This window comes from Myotis yumanensis, unplaced genomic scaffold (genome assembly GCF_028538775.1).
Source record: "Myotis yumanensis isolate MYYU_CA2020_CCGP unplaced genomic scaffold, mMyoYum1.0.hap1 SCAF_22, whole genome shotgun sequence".
NCBI classification, from domain to species: Eukaryota; Metazoa; Chordata; class Mammalia; order Chiroptera; family Vespertilionidae; genus Myotis; species Myotis yumanensis.
This window is the reverse complement of record NW_027223773.1, coordinates 16320936-16340837: the sequence shown is the minus strand read 5'-3', so window position 1 is coordinate 16340837 and position 19902 is coordinate 16320936. Positions and strand designations below refer to the sequence as shown.

General features: G+C 49.3%; 1 long non-coding RNA gene and 1 gene segment (V, D, J or C); both read left to right on the top strand.

Annotated features, from left to right (window-relative positions):
• The first annotated feature begins 2018 nt into the window (after positions 1-2018).
• Positions 2019-2486, top strand: LOC138999239 (uncharacterized). The gene is made up of 2 exons (XR_011469343.1): positions 2019-2104; positions 2179-2486. It is a non-coding gene; the product is annotated as an uncharacterized lncRNA (long non-coding RNA).
• Positions 2487-12726: 10240 nt separating this feature from the next.
• Positions 12727-13522, top strand: LOC138999359 (immunoglobulin heavy variable 1-46-like). The segment is given in 3 exon segments: positions 12727-12767; positions 13049-13119; positions 13206-13522. Coding segments are annotated over 3 exon segments (429 nt in total).
• The last annotated feature ends 6380 nt before the right edge of the window (positions 13523-19902 follow it).

Genomic DNA, 19902 nt, shown 5'->3' with positions numbered 1-19902 from the left:
TTCAGCTAAATCCATGGTGGATTTCAAGGAGCATTGACTGGGACCTGTTCCTTGTGCTCCTGGTGTTGGAGGGAAGGAGGATGCATTCTCAGGACAACACACTTTATGAATCTATACAAGATAACATGGTTTAATTTCATTCTCTTGGGTGGCAGATGAAATAAATATGTGGTCTGAAAACAACTGTAATTTCCACACTGACCCAAATGCACTGTCCCTTAGTTCTGTGAGATGTCATGCTGGCTGAGTGTAGCCTCTCACAGGAGGAATTGTTAAATGTAGTGAGAAGACTTGTTCCTTGTTTCCATTGGTTTCTCTCCATGCACAGAAATCTTCAGTGGAATAACTGTACAATTCTTCAAAAAATTCCTTCCTACTTCAAAGTTGAAAGCAGACATGTGTTTGACTGCTGACTCTCAGGTAGGAGCTGGTCCTGTTTACCACAGAGCCAGCAGAGAGCAGCCAGGACTGCAGTTTATAGAGGCAGTTCTTTCCCTGGGTGGGGACTTTGAGGAGCTTCCCTGTCAGTTCATGTTGCTCAGATCTACCTGTGGGAGGCAGAACTAGGATGCCAGTTAGGCTGTCACTGCTCAGCTCCATGTATGTGCAAGTGCTGCCTACTCCCTGTAAAGATCAACAGTTGTGTTTATCAGTCCTCTCATTTGTTGCTTCAACTAGAAATGTGCTCCTGACTTTGCAGATGGGTATAAATAAATAAAAATAATTGAAGTAATAGCCAAAACCTCTCAGCAAAGGAAAGTGCATGTCACATGGATTCAAGGGTAAATTCTATCCAAATTTCAAAGAAAAAAACAGTATCTTCTCAATCAGTTCTTCTCAAACACTTCCAAGAATTGCAAAAGAGGATAAACCTCCAAACTCATTTATTGAGGTTTGAGGAATGACTGATGTGCATTAGCACTAGTAACTAGGTCACTGGACCCAACTGCTTCCAAAGCAAAATAAGTAAACAAACAAAAATTACAGGTCATATCCCTGATGAACATAAATACTAAAATCCTCAACAACCCTATATAATAATATCCTAATACGTAAATCCACCGAACAGTGGAACAACTGGTCATTATGACACACACTGACCACCAGGGGGCAGACACTCAATGCAGATGCTGACTCCTTGTAGTCAGTGCACTCCCAAAGGGGGAGTTCCGCTCAGCCAGAAGCCAAGCTCAAGGTCTGTGATGGCAGCAGGAGCCTAAGCTGGCGGCAGGCCTAAACCAGCAGTTGGACATTCCCCAAGGGGTCCCAGACTGCAAGAGGATTTAGGCGGGGCTGAGGCCCCCAGCCGCCAGTGCAGGAATGTCATACACTGGGCCTCTAGTATAAGATAAAATTCAAGATTTGAAAGTATCATTTACCATCATCAAGTGGGATGTTGTCCTAGAATTTGAGGATGGTTCAACCTTTATAAATCAGTAAACTGGATACACCCACCCAGCACTACAGTCCTGGGCTATGAAGGGTTATGTTCCTCAGGTTATCCCCTGAGGCGGCTGCCTGAGGCCCAAGGCGTCCTTTCAGAGAACCACCTGCGTACAAGTAGCAGGATTGGGGCTGCCACTCTTTCAGAAATGCCAGGGAAGGCTTCCCCATGGCAGACATGCCTGCCTTGTCTCAGGAAGCTGGTTAAGACAACCTGTCCTCAGACCATGAGGCTCAGAACAACCAAAATCCTGCCCCAGGATGTCTCCTGAGAGGTTTTATGAGCAACCTGCACTGGAGAACCTTAAAAGTCCCACTTTCCGTCCTGGCAGAGTGTGTCTATTCACTATTCACAGATAAGCTGCTAGAGTGTGCAGACTAGCCACGTGCCCCTGAATCCTGGCCCAGGCACCCTTGTCCACCAGCCCTTCCCATAAGGCCATCCCCAGTCCCTTGGTGTTTACAAGGAGGGAGGAGCCCTCTGGCTGCTAAAACAGGTCTTCAGGGAAATACATGCAAATGCTGTCCCTCCCCTGCTCATGAAAGCCTGCCAGGCTGGTTCCCTGTAAACCCTGGAGAGGAACCCTGCTGTGTGAGCCTCTCAGTATCCACACCATGGGGTCTGCGCTCATCTGGGCTGCCCTTTTCTTCACTGTCAAAGGTGCATCCTTGTGCATCAGGCTGTTGGGGACTGGGTCACACGGGGCAGTTCTCAATCTGTGTCTTTGTTTGCAGGTGGCCTGTGCCAAGTTCAGCTGGTGGAGTCTGGGGGAGGTGTGGTGCCGCCTGGGGGGTCTCTGAGCCTCTCCTGCAAAGCCTCTGGATTCACTTTCACTGACTACAGCATGGACTGGGTCCGCCAGGCTCCAGGGAAGGGGCTGCAGTGGGTTGCAAGAGTGAGTAAACCAACTGGAAAGGATCAATACTATTCTCCAGCAGTTCAAGGAAGATTCACAATCTCCAGGGACAACCCTACGAGCACAGTCTCTCTTAAAATGACCAAACTGACATCTGAGGACACAGCCGTGTATTACTGTACAAGACACAGTGAAGGGAAGTCATTGTGAGCCCTGACACAAACCTCCCTGAGGAGACAGCAGGGCTGGGCTTCAGGGGGCGCTCAGGACCAGCAGGGGGAGCTCAGGACCTGCAGGTCACACTTCTCTATTCTTGGGCAGGTGCAGAGGGGCAGGCTTCCTATTGTGATGGGTGTTTTCCTTGCCTCTCAATGTTGTTCCTTGCTCCCAGGGAAGAGCATGTCTTTTTCTTTGAATTTCTATGTTCTCACATCATCGTTGGGATCCGAAGGAGAAGGAGCACTGTGTTTGCAGGTGAGTTATGAACAGGCACTAGAGGTTCCCTTCACCAGTTCCTTACAGGACCTTCTCCATGAGAAGATCAGCCTGACTATTCTCACATCCCTGATGGGAACACATTTCCTTCAAAGGGAAACAGCACTGACATCAGTGCCCTCGGGTTTAAGCTCACACTCTCTGGCCCAGTCGATGTGGCTCTGTGCTAGAGCATTGTCCTATGACCCAGGAGGTCATGATTTGATTCAGGTGAAGGCACATGCCCACAAGATTGGTTCCCCAGCAGGGAGCATGCTGGAGGCAGCAGATCCATAATTCTCTCACCACTGATGCTTCTAAATTTCTCTCTCTCCCTCTCTGAAATGAATAAAATATCTATAATAATAAAAGCATAATATTCTAATTAGACCAAACATCCTTCCAGATGACCTTCCAGATGAAGCCGGGGCTGCAAGGGAAGCCTGGGTCCTGGGGGCCTGCCAGTGGTTGGAGGGAACTCCGGGTCTTGGGTGCCAGAGGGAAGCTGGTGCCGGCAGCCGGGGAAAGGAAGGCCTACTCTTGCTTGAATTTCGTGCATTGGGCCTCTAGTATTTTTAAAAAAGAACCTCAAACTCTGTGTCCTCAGACTGGTACACACTGCCCTACAAGGCCCCTTACTTCAGACAGGCACTCCAGTGCCCCTTGCTGTCTTCTATAAAATTTTAGTCATCAATACACGCAACCCACTTCATCTATTCATTTGACATGTGCATTCCTCCGGAGTTACATAGGACACATCCCAGACAAGTGGCCTGAAGCTGCCATCAACCCCCTTCATGCAGGAACATCCCTGATGGACATTTCCTGAAGCGACAGAGATTCATTTGAGTCATCACTTTGCTGTGAACATTGTTTAGAAAGGATGTTGCTTGATGCAGGGCATACATGTAACAACCCATCAGGACAAGAGCCACATAGAGGATAACTGTACACTGACTTACAGGAAGTGGTGGCACACACCTGCCAGGTGCTTGATGGACCAGCACAGACCCACGGGCCTGAGGAAATGGGGATGTCCCTGAACTCTCCATGTAGGAACCTGAGTAACCAGCAGAGTCTGAATTCTCACTCCCAACAGTGTACTCAGCGCAGGACTACCCATGAGGGTGAACCAGAGACACTGATGCTGGAGGAGATGGAGGCTCCTTCAGGGGCTGAGGGTGCAGCTGTGGGTCTCTGAGCAGTGAGTGTTTCCATGTGGGAGGCAGTGGACTGAGGGCAACAGGGCGGTAGCTCACGGGGAAGTTAACCATCAGGATGGACACCAAGAATAGACAGACTCCTAGACCTTCCTAGAACCAGGAGACCTGAAGAAGCCAGGGTCCCTCCCATAGCTGGACTTACTCACCTGCCAGTGCACCAGGTGACCTGGGAGAGCAGCCTCACCTGGCAGCTGACAATGCTGCTACCTCCTCCCCTCCGAGTACTGAGGTGTGATTCCTGCTTCATGACCTATCTGCAGGGAACTCCCAGCAATGCACCCCTGCAGTCAAAGTGTGACTCAGCCCCACTTCTGACTCTCCCTGGAGCAACCCTGACCTGTTTTAACCTGCATCTCTGTGTATAGGTCCTGCAAGAATACGGACTCACTAGTGCCTGCTCTTCAAATTCTGTGTTTGTATTGTGGGTGCATTTGATCAGCTTCCAAAGAACATCACACCCAGACCCAGAACCCACATGTGGTTCCTGCTCATGTGCTATGTACAGAGAAGAGTGGCAAATGTAGATTTTATAGCAATGAAAATCATCAGTGTGTGTGAGCATGTGTGTGTGTGTGTGTGTGTGTGTGTGTGTGTGTGATTTATTAAATACTGAAAGTGCTGTGAGATTTGGCCCAATGAGGGGATACTCAAATGAGACCTTCAACAAGAGGAACCGAAGGACGTAAGTGGCCCCAGGGCCCCTGGGAGCTTCTGGATGAGGGGAGGGTCAGCAATGTCTAGCAACTGGGAGCTACAGGGAAGGGCTCCCTAGTGGCTTCCTAAAGCCCTGGTTTTGTGTCTCCCTATAGAGTATCAGGGTTCAGTAAGGACAGTGCACTCTTTCCAGACATCAATAACACAAGGTGTCCCTGAGGGAGCAATCTGACATCAGGGCACAGCCTTCACTACTGGACTTAGAGATGCTGAGAGGTCAATGCCCTATGAACCCTGACAGGACCCTCCCATGCAGAGGCAGAACTAGGCAGTAGGGGGCGCTCAGGGCTCAGGAGCTCAGGCTGCTGCCCCAGGAGAAGGAGAGAGGGAGCTGGGCAAAGGTTTCCTCTAAGGCAGCGGTTCTCAACCTGTGGGTCGCGACCCCTTTGGCAGTCGAATGACCCTTTCACAGGGGTTCCCTAAGACCATCCTGCATATCAGATATTTACATTATAATTCATAACAGTAGCAACATTACAGTTATGAAGTAGCAATGAAAATAATTTTATGGTTGGGTCACAACATGAGGAACTGTACTTAAAGGGCCAGAAGGTTGAGAACCACTGCTATAAGGCCTGAGGCTTCCTCTCTTCATACAAACAATCCAAACTGAAAGTTGGACACTACTGCTGAGATGACTGTGAATATCCTGCTCTATCAGAACATTTACCCAACTCAATGAGACATGAGAACCACACACAAGGGGGTGTTTCTATGGCTTCGGGATATCTGAATTGTAAGGGGCAGGCACAGGGATGGATTTAGTATCTCACTAGGGGCAACATTTTGGAGACACACTCACCAGGAAGAAGACATGCAGGTATCAAAGCCCAGAGCTGGTCCAGGTGGCCCCATGTCACCCAATGCTGGGCTCACAATGAGGAGCATGTCCTGTGGAGGCTGGTTCCACAATGGGAGGATCTCTATCTTCACAGAGGTCAGGGACCTGGCAGGAGACACACATCCTCCAACCAAGATTAGGACTTGGTGAAACCAAGAGCTAGTTTCTTGAAAAGATAAACAAATTGATGAGCTATTTGCCAGACTCATCAAGAAACAAAGAGAGAGACCCGAAATAAATAAAATCAGAAAGGAGAGACGAGAAGTAACCACTGACACCACAGACATACAAAAGATTGTAAGAAAATACTGTGAACAACTATATGCCAACACGCTTACAATGTGGATGAAATGGAGGGATTTCTACAAAAACACAATCTCCCAAAACTGAAACAGGAAGAATCAGAAAACCTGAATAGACTAATAACAAGTGAGGAAATAGAAGCAGGAATCAAAAAATTCCCAGCAAGAAAAGCCCTGGTCAGGATGGCCTAACAGGGGATATTTAACAAACAGTCAAAGAACTATCACCTATACTTCTAAAATTATTCCAATATTTCAAGAGTTTAGAAAACTTCCATGCTCTTTTTAAGAGGCCAGCATTATCCTAATTCCAAAACCAGATAAAGACACCAGAAAGAAAAAACAGTTACAGGTCAATATATCCCTGATGAACATAGATGCTAAAATCCTCAACAAAATATTAGCAAATCTGATCTATTAAAAAGATCATATGCCATAACCAAGTGGGATTTATTCCAGGAATGCAAGTCTGGTACAATACTCCCAAATCAATAAACGTGATACATCCCATAAAGAAATTGAAATACAAAAATCACATGACCACATCAATAGACACAGAAAAAGCATTCGACAAAATCCAACACTCATTTTTAGATATAAATCTCTCAGCAAAGTGGGAATAGAGGAATCTTACCCCAACATAATGAAGGCCGTATATGACAAACCTACAGCCAACATCATACTCAATGGGCAAACATGAAAACTATTTCCTGTAAGAACAGAAACAAGACAGGGATGTCCATTTTCACCACTCTTACTCAACATAGTACTGGAAGTCCTAGCCACAGTGATCAGACAAGAAGAAGCAATAAAAGGCATTTACATTAGAAAGGAGGAAGTAAAATTCTTATTATTCACAGATGACATGATATTGTACATAGAAAACTCTAAAGACTCCACCAAAAACTACTAGATTTAATAAGCAAATTCAGCAATGTAGCAAGATACAAAATTAAAACCCAGAAACCCATGGTATTTTCATAGACCAACTAGAGGCCTGGTGCAGGAAACCTGTGCATGGGTAGGGTCCCTAGGCCTGGCCAGCGATCAGGGCCAATCAGGACTTTCTAGCTACTGACTGAAGCCCTCCTTCCCTGGCTGCCAGCTGCCAGCCACAGCCTTCCTTCATTCCACACCACCTCCTGGTGGTCAGCATATGTCATAGTGACTGATCAAACTCCTGGTCTCCCAGTTCAAATCCCAAGGGGGCACTTTGCATATTAGCCTTTATAAATATACTAGAGGCCTGGCGCACAAAAATGTGTGCACTGGCAGGCGGGGGGTGTCCCTCAGCCCCACTTGTGCACTCTCACAGTCTGGGACCCCTCAGGAGATAACGCCCTGCTGGCTTAGGCCTGCTCCCAGGTGGCTGAGGGCAGGTCCAATCCCTAGGTTCAGCCCCTGGTTGGGCTCAGAGTAGGGCCGATTGGGGAGTTGGGGTGCCGCCCCCATCATGCACAGAGCAGGGCGGTTCGGGAGGTTGTGATGCCACCCCCAGTCACATTCAGGGTAGGGCCGATCAGGGGGTTGGAGAGCTCCCCCCTGTCATGCACAGAGCACGGCCCATCAGGGGGTCGGTGTGCTCCCCTCTGTCAAGCACCAAGCAGGGCGGATCAGGGGGTTGGGGAGCTCCCCCCTATCATGCACAGAGTAGGGCCGATAGGGGAGTTGGGGCACTGACCCCTGTCACACACAGAGCAGGGCATATCAGGGGGTTGGGGCACCACTGCTGTCACACTCAGGGCAGGACCGATGGGGAGGTTGCGACTCTACCCCGTCACACACAGAGCAGGGCCAATCAGGGGGTTGGGGAGCTACCCCCTCTCAGGCACAAAGTAGGCCTGATTAGGGGGTTGGGGCGCCTTCCCCTGGTAGGAACAGAGCAGGGCGGATGGGGAGGTTGTGGCCCCGCCCCCTGTCACACACAGAGCCACAGGGCTATCGGGGGTTTGGGCGCTGCCCCCTGTCTTGCGGCTTCACTTGACACCTGGGCAGTGAGGCCTCGCAGCTCCACTTATCCCGGTGCCAGGAGGCCTCGCAGCTCCGCTGATCCTGGGTTTGGGAGGCCTCGCTGCTCTGCTGATCCTGGTGCTGGGAGGCATATTACCCTTTTACTATATAGGATAGAGTCCTGGTGCATGGGTGGGGGCCGGCTGGTTTGCCCTGAAGGGTGTCCCGGATCAGGGTGGGGGTCCCGCTTGGGTGGTGGCCAGCCTGGATGAGGAGATGATGGCTGTTTGCAGCTGGTCACATCCCCTTCACGGTGGGGGTCTCCACTGGGGTGCCTGGCCAGTCTGGTGAGGGGCTGAGGGCCGTTTTCAGGCTGGCAGGCAACTGAAGCTCCCAACCTCTCCTTTTTTCTTTTTTCTTTTTATTCTGGGATTTATTTACCTTCTATAGCTGTCACTGGAGCTGAGAGTAGGCTTTAGCTCTGAGGCCAGTTCCAGCTTGAGGCCTCAGCTGCTGAAAGCAGGGATCTGGTTTTGTTTGGGTTCTATAATTGTAACATTGTTTCGGTCCAGCTCACTCCAGCTCTGACGGCTGAAAGCAGGTTTCTGGGGTTTTGTTTAGCTTCTATACTTGCAACAATGTTTCTTAGAGAGCAAGCTCAGAGGCTGGCAAGGCAGGCGGGGAACCTTGGCTACCTCTGTCACTGGAGCAAGCAAGCCTCCTGTTCACTTCAGCTGCCTGGCAGCCGGCCGCCATCTTGGTTGGCAGTTAATTAGCCAATGGGAAGGGCAGTGAAGTTACAGTTAATTACCATATTTCTCTTTTATTAGATAGGATACATAATGAATTTTCAGAAAGAGACACAAAACAATCCCATTTACTATTGCAACAAAAAATTAAAATACTTAGGAATAAACCTAACCAAGTAAGTAAAATACTTGTACTCAGAAAACTACATGACTTTGAAAAAAGAGATAGTGCAAGATAAAAATTAGTTGAAAAATATACCGTGTTCATGGATTGGTATACTTAACATCATTAAAATGTCCATACTACCCCAAGCAATCTACAGGTTCAATTAAATACCTATTAAAATACCAACAGCATATTTAACAGGTCTAGATTAAATTCTCTCTCTCTCTCTCTCTCTCTCTATATATATATATATATATATGAATAGCCACAGCAATCTTGAAAAAGGACAACAAAATGTGAGGGATCACAATACCAGATATAGTATTATTGTACAAAGCCATTGTAATCAAAACAGCCTGGTATTGGCACAAGAACAAGCATATCCATCAATGGAACTGAATAGAGACTCCAGAAATAGACCCAATCCATTACACTCAATTAATATTTAACAAAGGAAGGAGAAGAATACAATGGAGTAATGACAGTCCCTTCAATAAATGGCATTGGGAAAATTGGACAGATACATGCAAAGAAATGAAACTAGATCACCAACTTCCACCACACACAAGAATAAACTCAAAACAGATAAAATACTCAATGTAAGGCATCCTATCTAATAATAGACAAACATGGTAATTAACCATACCTCCGACACACTTCCCATTGGCTAATCAGGGTGATATGCAAATTAACTGCCAACCAAGATGGCGGCAGGCACCAGGCAGCTGAAGCGAACAGGAGGCTTGCTTGCTCCAGTGAAGGAGGAAGCCAAGGTTCCCCACCTGCCACTGCCGGCATCTGAGCTTGCACTCTAAGAAATTATGTTGCAAATATAGACACTAAACAAAATCCAGAAACCTGCTTTCTGCCAGCAGTGCTTCAGCCAGCAGGACTGCAACATTGTTTCAATTATAGAACAAACGCAAATCCCTGCTTTCAGCAGCAGAGGTGTCAGAGCTGCAGCCGGGCCTCAGAGCTAAAACCAGCTCTCAGCTCCAGTGACAGCCATAGAAGGTAAATAAATTCCAGAATAAAAAAAGAAAAATGAAAAAAGGAGAGGTTGGGAGCTTCAGTCGCCAGCCAGCCTGAAAACGGCCCTCAGCCCCTCACCCAGACTGGCCAGGCACCACAATGGGGCCCCCTACCCTGACGGGGGTGTGACCAGCTGCAAACAGCCATCATCCCCTCATCCAGACTGGGCAGGCACCCCAGTGGGGACCCCCACCCTGAAGCAACAAGATGGCGGCTAATTTGCATACTGAAGGGAGGTGGCAGTGGGCAAGGCTGTCCGCGGTGTGAGACCCGGATCTGTGACCCTGCCGGGCAAGAGGCAGCACGGGAGGCTGTCCGCTGTCCCAGGACCTGGATCTATGACCTGGCGGGCAGGCGGCAACGCTTGAGGCTGTCTGCGGTCTGGGACCCGGATCTGTGACCCTGCCAGGTGGGGGGCAGTGCTTGAGGCTGTCCGCGGCCCCAGGGCCCGGATCCGTGACCCTTCCTGGTGGGGCAGCAGCTCACACAGGGGCGGATCGGCCAGGGTTGGGCAGGGCAGGATACCTGGCTTCCGCCCAGCCCCAGTCACTCTGGGAAGGTGAGCAGCGCAGAGAGCCTCTGGACAGGGGAGTCAGGCCGGCAGAGGGCGGCCTGTACTCCCCACATGGCGGTGGTGACAGCTGTGAGCGAGCCAAGAGGAGCCTGCAGGCTGAGCTGAAGTAGCGCCTGCAGGCCATCAGTGCCCAGGAGTGGCTGCACAAGATCCGCCTGCTGGCCCAGAATGTGCAGGATCGCAGGGACAACCACCATGGTGGGCCAGACTGATGTCCTGGCCTCAACACGGGGGTTTGCGGATCTGCAAAGCCAGAGGCCTCCACTGTGCACATCCCCCCCTGGAGTGCGAACATCCCCCAGCACACTGTCATGCTCCCACAAAGCCTGCAACAGTTGCAAACCAAGGCGCACACAAGTTCCCACTGCACTTCCATCAACCCAGCATGCTTAACACCCCCACAGGATGTGCACACATCCCCTCTGATGCGCTCACGTCCTTTGGAGAGTGTCTGGGTCTTCTGGGTGCTGAGGGTGGGCGCCTGCGAGATGACAGTGAGAGGGCGGAGTGGTGATGCTCTGTTCCCATGGAGGCCAGTGCAGCTACGAGATCACCTCTGGGGGAGTTAATGCAGGTGCTGAGGCAGGAGCAGATGCAGACAGACACACCTGGTGGGTGCGAGCGGCCCTCGCTGAGGTGCCTTCAGTCAGCGTTCAAGATCAAGAACCCAGAGGCGGAGAGGAATTCCGTCCTCTCAGTGAAACAGTGGGATAGTCGGGGCGACTGTAGATGAGGAATGTGCACTTTGGGTGCCAGCACCCATGAGCGAAGGCTGCCCTGACTGAGCCTCTCTTGCTTGGGGCCTAGTGCACTCCTGCCGGGCAGCAGGTGACAGATCGTGCTTTTTCGAATTAATGAGAGAAAACGTTGATTCTCCTGCTGCCCACGAAGGTGGAAAGTGAAGTGGGGAGACATGTGGGGAGTGAGCAAGGTTCCCTGTCTGGGGGTTCCAAATCTGCTGTTGGTTTCTTTCACTGCTGACTAGAGATATACAGAGTGTCCCCCCAAAATATATACACACTTTGAATACCTACTAATTCCAATGGTTTTAAGCATAAGAAAGAAACAACAATGGAGCTGTTATCTGTTAAAAGTGTGGGCACAAGCAGGCAGTTGGACATTCCCTGAGGGGTCTCAGATTGGAGAGGGTGAAGGCCAGACTGAGGGGCCCCTTTCCCCCCCTACCCCAGTGAACGAATTTCGTGCACCGGCTACTAGTGAAACCATAAAAATCCTAGAAGAAAAGAAAGCATAGGCAGCAAAATCTCAGACATCTCTAGTTGCAATATGTTTACAGATACATCTCCTAAGGCAAAGGAAACTAAAGAGAAAATAAACAAATGGGACTACATCAAAATAAAAAACTTTACTTATAAGGAACACATACAACTTAACAAAAGGAAGACAATCTAGTTAAAAATGGGGAAAGGACCTAAAACACATTTCTCCAAAGGGGACATACAGAAGGCCAAGAGACATATGAAAAAATTCACTAATCATCAGAGAGATAAAATCGTAAGACAATGAGTTATCACCTCACATCTGTCAGAATGGCTTCCATCAACAAATCAGCAAATGAGAAGTGCAGACAAGGATGTGGATAAAAGGAAACCCTAGCCCTAACTGGTTTTGCTCAGTGGATAGAGCGTCAGCATGCAGACTCAAGGGTCCCAGGTTTGATTCTGGTCAAAGACATGTACCTTGGTTGCTGGCACATCCCCACTAGGGATTGTGTAGGAGGCAGCTGATCGATGTTTCTCTCTCATCAATGTTTCTAACTCTCTATCCCTCTCCCTTCCTCTCTGTAAAAAATCAATAAAATATTTTTTTTTAAAAAAAGAAGAGGAAACCTTAGTACACTACTGGTGGGAATTCAGACTGATGCAGCCATTATGGGAAACTGTATAGAATTTCCTCAAAAGATAAAATATGGAACTGCCATTTGACCCAGTGATCCCACTTCTGGGGATATATCCTAAGAAACCCAAAACACCAAAAAGAAAGAATGTATGCATGCCTATGTTCATAACATCAAAATTTACAATAGCTAACATCTGGAAACAGCCCAAGTCCCCATCAGTAGGCGAGTGGATAAAAAGCCATGGTATATTTATACAATGGAATATTATGCAGCAGTAAAAGGAAGGATCTCTTACCCTTTGAGACAGCATTTAGGGTCCTGGAGAGTATTGTGCTAAGTAAAATAAGTAAGTCAGAGAAAGACAAGTATCACATGGTCTCACTCATAGATGGAATTTAATGAACAAAGTCAACTAATATAAAAAATGGGCTGAGACCTAGAAGCATGAAACATAGTGTGGAATCTCAGAGAAAAGGTAGGGGAGGGTGGAAGGGTGGGTAGAGATCAACCAAGGAACTGGTATGCATACATACATAACCCATGGACACAGATAATAGGATGGTGAAGGCCTCGGGTATGGGGTACGGGGTGGGGGAGGTCTAGAAGGGATCAATGGGGGAAAAGAGGACATATGTAATACCTTTAAAAATAACTATATATTTTTTAAAAAGAATAAGGACTTGGACCCTGAGACTTCCACTGAGCTGGTCCCTCTGACATTCATCTTATCTCAGTTGGGGTCAAGACCTAAGCTATGAAATACTCTGCCTCATGAATATGCAAAGGGGGGAGGTAGACTAGGATAAATATGGATAAGTCTGTGCCCTGGGGGCATCACCCACAGCCACACCTTCCACTACAGAAGTGCTCACAGCACAGCCCCTCACCATGGACTGGAGGTGGAGACCCTCCTCCTGGTGGCTGTGGCTACAGGTAAGGGGCTCCCCAGTCCCTGGGTTGAGGAGGGGACCAGGGAGAGTCAAGGGGGATTTCCACCCTCTCCTGTCTCCTCTCCACAGATGTCCACTCCCAGGCGCAGCTGGTGCAGTCTGGGGCTGAGGTGAGGAAGCCTGGGGACTCCGTGAAGGTCTCCTGCAAGGCTTCTGGAAACACCTTCACCAGCTACGGGATGCAATGGGTGCGACAGGCTCCAGGACAGGGGCTTGAGTGGATTGGGGAAGTTAACCCTAACAATGGAAACACAAATTATGCACAGAAGTTCCAAGGCAGAGTCTCCATGACTAGAGACACATCCACGAGCACAGTCTACATGGAACTCAGCAGCCTGATTGCCGAGGATACAGCCATGTATTACTGTGCAAGGGACACACAGTAAGGGGAAGTCAGTGTGAACCCAGACACAAACCTCCCTGCAGCAGAGTCTGTGACCACCAGGGGGCGCTCAGGGTCCCTGAACACATGGACCATCCCAGCAGCAGGTGCAGTTGGAGGTTTGGGCTGGTTTCCTCTTCATGTCACATTTCCCTCAGGGAACCTCTGGATTCTTGATTATGCACTTACCTCTGATGTCTCTGAGTTAGAAAGTCTGTTGTAAACAAAAACAACTTTGTCCCATGGACCAATGGCACAGAGTGTCATTCAGACACCCTTGGGCTAGAAGGACTATTAATCACCAACACTTCTGACCCACGTTACCTAAAACTAACTAGAGGCTCCAGTGACTCAGCTGTGCAGCTCACCTGAATGCTGGACAGCGTGCTCCGCAAGTATGTGAAACCAAAGCTGGAGAAGGACCCAAAGTGGTTACAGTTATTTTCTTGTCATACTCATAACAAAGAAAGTAGGTAACAGCAGGCAGAGACAGAGGGATACATGACAGCTTGGTGCAGATGTACAGGCTGATGATAAACAAACACACCAAAGGGCATAGAATGTTCATTATGCACAGAGATAAAATCCCTTAGAAATTCAGGAAAGGCCCTTGTGCAAGACAGACCTGCTTTAATGGAGCCAGGAAAGGAGAAAGGAGCAGAGCTTTTATTTTGGCGAATTGGTGGGGACACAGAGGAATTCTGCTTCCAGGTGGTGGCTTCAATCTCACTATGACATCTACAGAGAAAACTATGGTTTCTTATCTGATTTTCCCCGTCGGGGACAGATGGAGAAGAGGCAGCAATGAGCCATCAGTTGTTAGAAGTCAAACGATATAGAAAACAGAGTATGGCTATGTATTTTACTTAACTTCTATACAAAATGAGCAAAATTAAAAGAAAGAGAGTCCTTATGTGGGTACAAAAGGCAGCTCTACAGAAAATGAGAAGAATAATTATAAGTAGGCAAAGAGCTCCAGTGGCACAATCGGTTAGCGTGCGGTACTTATAAGTCGGCAAATGGTAATGAAGATAGTGATGATGATGTTGACAATGATGATGATGGTGGTGGTGGTGATGATGATGATGATAAATTTGGAAATGAATCTTGACCCAATGTCTTGGCGGGAATCTGTACTTTCTCACTAATCTGTCATTGGCTTTTTCAAAGGCTTGTGTCAACTTAGATTGGGCAATTGTGGTATGAATTCCCAATGGTATCTGAAGAGTAGACGCCTGCTTTCTTTATTTAAAAAATAAATTGTGTGGAGACAACTAACATGTCTATTGAAAATGAGAATGGTTATAAGCAAGCAAATTGTGATGATGATGATGATGATGACGACGATGACGATGATGATGATTACAATGATTCTGAGTTGTACACATTCCTGATCTTTCCTTTTATTTCTTGTCTTTTCTCCACTCAAAGCAATGACTATTTCTGATGTAACTACTTGGAGTTTTGGCCATAGGCCATGGGTTTGCCTAAAGGAAGCATTTCCACAGGAAGCTGTAGACACAGTCGCAAAATTTTCAACATCAAGGATCACAAATGTCCCACTTTCCTGTGCTAGGAAATGGTTTCTCTGAGTAAAGGAACATCTTAAATTAAGATGTAAGATATTGAAAGTGAATTCCTTTATTTTTATATTTTACACAAGGGTGGAATTTATATAAAATTAGATTTGGAAATTGTGAATATACTAGGGTGTTGAATTCATAAACTGTCAGAACACATACTAATCCCTTTTACATCTGTTTGAAGTATGCATGAGAAGATAATAGTGTAAACTGCCTCAACTACTCCATATTTCTTCTTATGCTTAGAGAGTTTAGGCTGTGCTTTGACCTTAAATGAATGTATCTCATGACCCATATTGTTTTCTTAGCCCAATTTATATGCTTGAGTGAGGTCAAGAGAGGACATGCCTCCCAGACAGTCCTCAGAAAGACCAGGTAAGCCCAACCTCAGTCCCTACACTTATAGGAAAGGCTGCCCAACATGCAAATTTCTGTTCATGCTCCAGGGTAAATCCTCTCCTGGGCTGTGCAGGCTCACAGCTCTCTCCTCACACAGGGCTGAGGTCTCTGGAAAGGTAGAGCTGTGGTCTAGAAGAAGATGAGATTGCTGGGACTTCTCCTGTGCCTGGTGACAGTCCCCCAAAGTGAGGGTCTCAGGGGTGAGACAGGGGTGATGGTATGGCTGTGACTGCACATGACTGACAGGACTGATGCTCCTTGTCCCCAGGTGTCCTGTCGCAGGTGCAGCTGTGGGAGTCGGGCCCAGGACTGGTGAAGCCCTCACAGACCTTCTCCCTCACCTGTGCTGTCTATGGTTACTCCATCACCAGTGGTTATGACTGGAGCTGGATACACCAGCCACCAGGGAAGGGGCTGAAGTGGATGGGGCTTATAAACTATGATGGAGACACTTACTACAACGCCTCCCTCAAGAGCGGAAACTCCATCTCCAGAGACACTTTAAGAACCAGTTCTCCCTGTGGCTGAGTTCTGTGACCACCAATGACACAGCAGTGTATTATTGTGCAGGACCCACAGTGAAGGGAATTCACTGTGAGCACAGACACAACCCTCCCTGAAAGAGACAGCAGGGTGGCTGCAGGGATGCTCAGGACACCAGGGGGCTCTCAGGACCCACAGATTAGCATAGGCAGCCCAGGCACAGGGACAGAGGGAGGCTCAGCCTGGATCCTTTTGGAGGCTGGGTTTCCTCCTTATGTGACATTGACTCCTGGTCCTTCTTCAGAGTCATGATTGGGACACAAACAGCTCAGCAGCAAAGATCTCTCAGTTTTTATGGAGAAGAGAGGCTGCGGGTTGGCCATTTCCATTCCCTCTGCACACAGAGATGATGGCTGTGGGCCCTGTACAAGGACAGCAGGGTCTTGCCAACAGCAGCTTCAGAGGCTGAGTCTGATGATGCCCACACACCAGAGGGTGAAATGACCTGCAGCTCTGACATAACCTCGGTCTCAGGAGGCAGGGAGGCCTCTCCAGCAGGTGCAATGGCCTCAGGGAGCTGGGAGAGGGACTGGCCCAGGGTGAGCTGTGTCAGGGAGTGAGGACTGGTCGGGGTCCTGTGCTGGGCAGGAGCTGGAGTGGATGGACCCCCTCCATTGCAGAGGAGAAACCACCAGGCTTCCTCACCCTAGTGTCCAGATATGGTCAGAAGTGGAGAAGGGAGGGCGAGGCTTGAAAGCTGCCAGATGTCAGCGCCAAACCTGGGGTCAGACTCCTGTGTCCACCAAATAATTGCAATAATAAGGGAAACCGAAGAATTCATGCATTTGAGTTGACAGGAACCAGCAATGATGAGCCAGTCAATAGGCACAAAGCAGGAGTGAGAGTGGGGTCTGGTTCTCACACTGAGTGAAGTTTCCACTGTCTGATCCTCCTCTTGTACAGAAGGTCAGGGGTCAGCTTCTGCTTCAAGAATTGCAGCTTAGCCCTGGCCGGTTTGGCTCAGTGGATAGAGCATCAGCCTGTGGACTCAGGGGTCCCAGGTTCATTTCCGGGCAGGGGCATGTGCCTTGGTTGCAGTCACATTCCCAGTGGGGAGTGTGCAGGAGGCGGCTGACCGATGTTTCTCTCTCATCGATGTTTCTGGCTCTCTATACCTCTCCCTTCCTCTCTGTAAAAATCAATAAAATATAAAAAAAAAAAAGAATTGCAGCTTCTAGAAGGTTCTGAGTGTCCTGAGTTAGAAGTCCTGCACTGGAGCAGTTCTCAAATGTGTGGATTCTATATTGCTCCGTGAGCTGTAAGTTGTGAACTCAGGGACCACCTGGATTTCACAACCACCTTTGCTGTTAACACACATCAGTTCTCTTCAGGGAGGTTCAAAATCCCTTTCCGTCATATCTCTTCCATTAGATGCATCTCAGTTAAGTGATTTAATAGAAGATACAACTGCTCTGCACTTTGATGCTCCCTCCATCTGTAGTCTTAGCCCATCATGAACTCACAGTCTCCTTCCCAGATAGTCAGCCTCCAGGTTCTCTTTCTTCCAGGGTCTCAGGTGGACGCTGGGAGGGCAGGTCCAAGAATGACTCTCTGTGACCAGGAGCAGGTCCGTGTCCACACCCATGTCAGAGCGCCTGCTGGTCCAGAGTCAGTGCCCATGTCCCCCTGGGAGCAGGAGAGTCCAGTGTCTCAGAGCCTCTCTGTGGTCCAGGACCTGGGAGACCTTTCTGAGCTGCTCCCTGTGGGAGGGGCTTCCTGCTGGGAGAAGTGAGGAGAGAGGAGGGACAGAGTGTGAGCCTTTCTCTGCTGTGTGGCCTGGGCTGTGTTCATGGGAGGCAGGTGCTCCTCAGTAAGGCCTGTTCCCTGGAGCTGGACTGCGACAGAGGTGACCCCTAAACAGTCACCTGCAGGCCCAGGGGCCTCAGTCTGGTAAAAGGAAGGGAAGTTCTTTACTTTGCAATTATTTCTAAGTTGAAGTTTACATGAATATATTATCTATTTATATAAAGGGCTAAGTGACCATCTGTCTGTCTGTCCATCCAACCAGCCAGTATATATGTAGTACACTGGGAATCCTATATAATAAAGAGGTAATATTCAAATTGACCATCAATCCAACACACAAGATGTCCGCCTCCATGTGGTCAAAGGTGGCTGCCACAAGATTGCTGGCAGGGGAGGACAGTTGGGGGTAACCTGGCTGGCAAAGGAGGGAAGTTAGGGGTGACTGGGCCAGCAGGGGAGGGCATTTAGGGGAGGCCAGGCTGGCAGGAGAGGGCAGTTAGAGGCAATCAGGCCAGCAGGGGAAGACAATTAGGGGAGACCTGGCAGGCAGGGAAGAGCAGTTAGGTGTGATCAGGCTGGCAGGGGAGCAGTTAGGCATTGATCAGGCTGGCAGGGGAGTGGTTAGGGGGTGATCAGGCTGGCAGGCATGCAAGTGATTGGGAGCCATCATCCTGGATTGTGAAAGGGATGTCCGACAGCATGGGCCCATGCAGTTGGACATCCCTTGAGGTTTCCCAGATTTGAGAGGGTGCATGCTGGGCTGTGGGACACAACCACCCCCATGCATAAACTTTGTGCACCGGGCCTCTAGTCCTATATAATAAATGGCTAATATGCAAATTGACCAAATGGCAGAAAGAACAGCAGAAAAACCCATCGCTATGATGTGCAATGACAACCAGGGAGCAGACGCTCAATGCAGGAGCTTCCCCCTGGTGGTCAGTGTGCTTCCACAGAGGGAGGTCAGCTCAGCCAGAAGCCGGGCTCATGGCTGGTGAGTGCAGAGGAGGTGGAGGGAGCCTCTCCTGCCTCTGCGGCAGCACTAAGGACATCCCTGATGTCCCATACTGCTAAAGCCATGCCCGGCAGCCAATCAGAGCAACTATATGCAAATTAACTCAACAAAGATGGCAACCGGCAGCCATGGAGCTGGAGCAAGCAGAAGGCTTGATTTCCCCGGCGAGGAGGAAGCCAAGCTTCCTGACTGCCCTCACGGACTGTGGCCTCCACTCAAACACAACAAAGTTTCAATTATAGAAGATAAATAAATCCCAGATACCTGCTTCCAGACAGCCTCCACTTGGAGCTTTTGTGGCTGGGGGCTTGGCCAGACTGCAAACAACCATCGGCCCCTCACCCTGACTGGCCAGACACCCCAGCAGGACCCCCCCCACACTGAAGGGTGTGTGACCAGCCTGAAAACAGCCCTCAGCCAGGCTGGCCAGGCACCCCAGTGGGGACCCCCACACTGAAGGGTCTGTGGCCAGCCTGCAAACAGCCATCAGTCACTCACCCATGCTGGCCAGGCACCCCAGCAGAACAACCCTCCCTGAAGGGGGTGTGCCCAGCCTGAAAATGGCCCTCAGCCCCTCACCCAGGCTGGCCAGGCACCCCAGTGGGACCCCCACCATGATCCAGGATACTCTTCAGGGCAAACCATCCAGCCCTCACCCATGCACCAGGCCTCTTTCCTGTATAATAAAAGGGTAATATGCAAATTGACCCTAACAGCAAAACAACTGGGAATGACTGGTCACTATGACACACACTGACCACCAGGAGGCAGATGCTCAATGTAGGAGATGCCCCCTGATGGTCAGTGTGCTCCCACAGGGGGAGCTCTGCTCAGCCACAAGCCAGGCTGACAGTTGACAGTACAGCGGTGGTGGTGGGAGCCTCTCCTGCCTCCTCAGCAGCGCTAAGGATGTCCGACTGCAGCTTAGGTCTGCTCCCCGCTGGCAAGTGGGCAACCCCCAAGGGCTCCCGGGCTGCCAGAGGGATGTCTGACTGCCAGCTTGGGCCCAATCCCTTGGGGAGCAGGCCTAAGCCAGCAGGTGGTCATTCCCCGAGGGGTCCCAGACTGTGAGAGGGCAGAGGCCAGGCTAAGGGACCC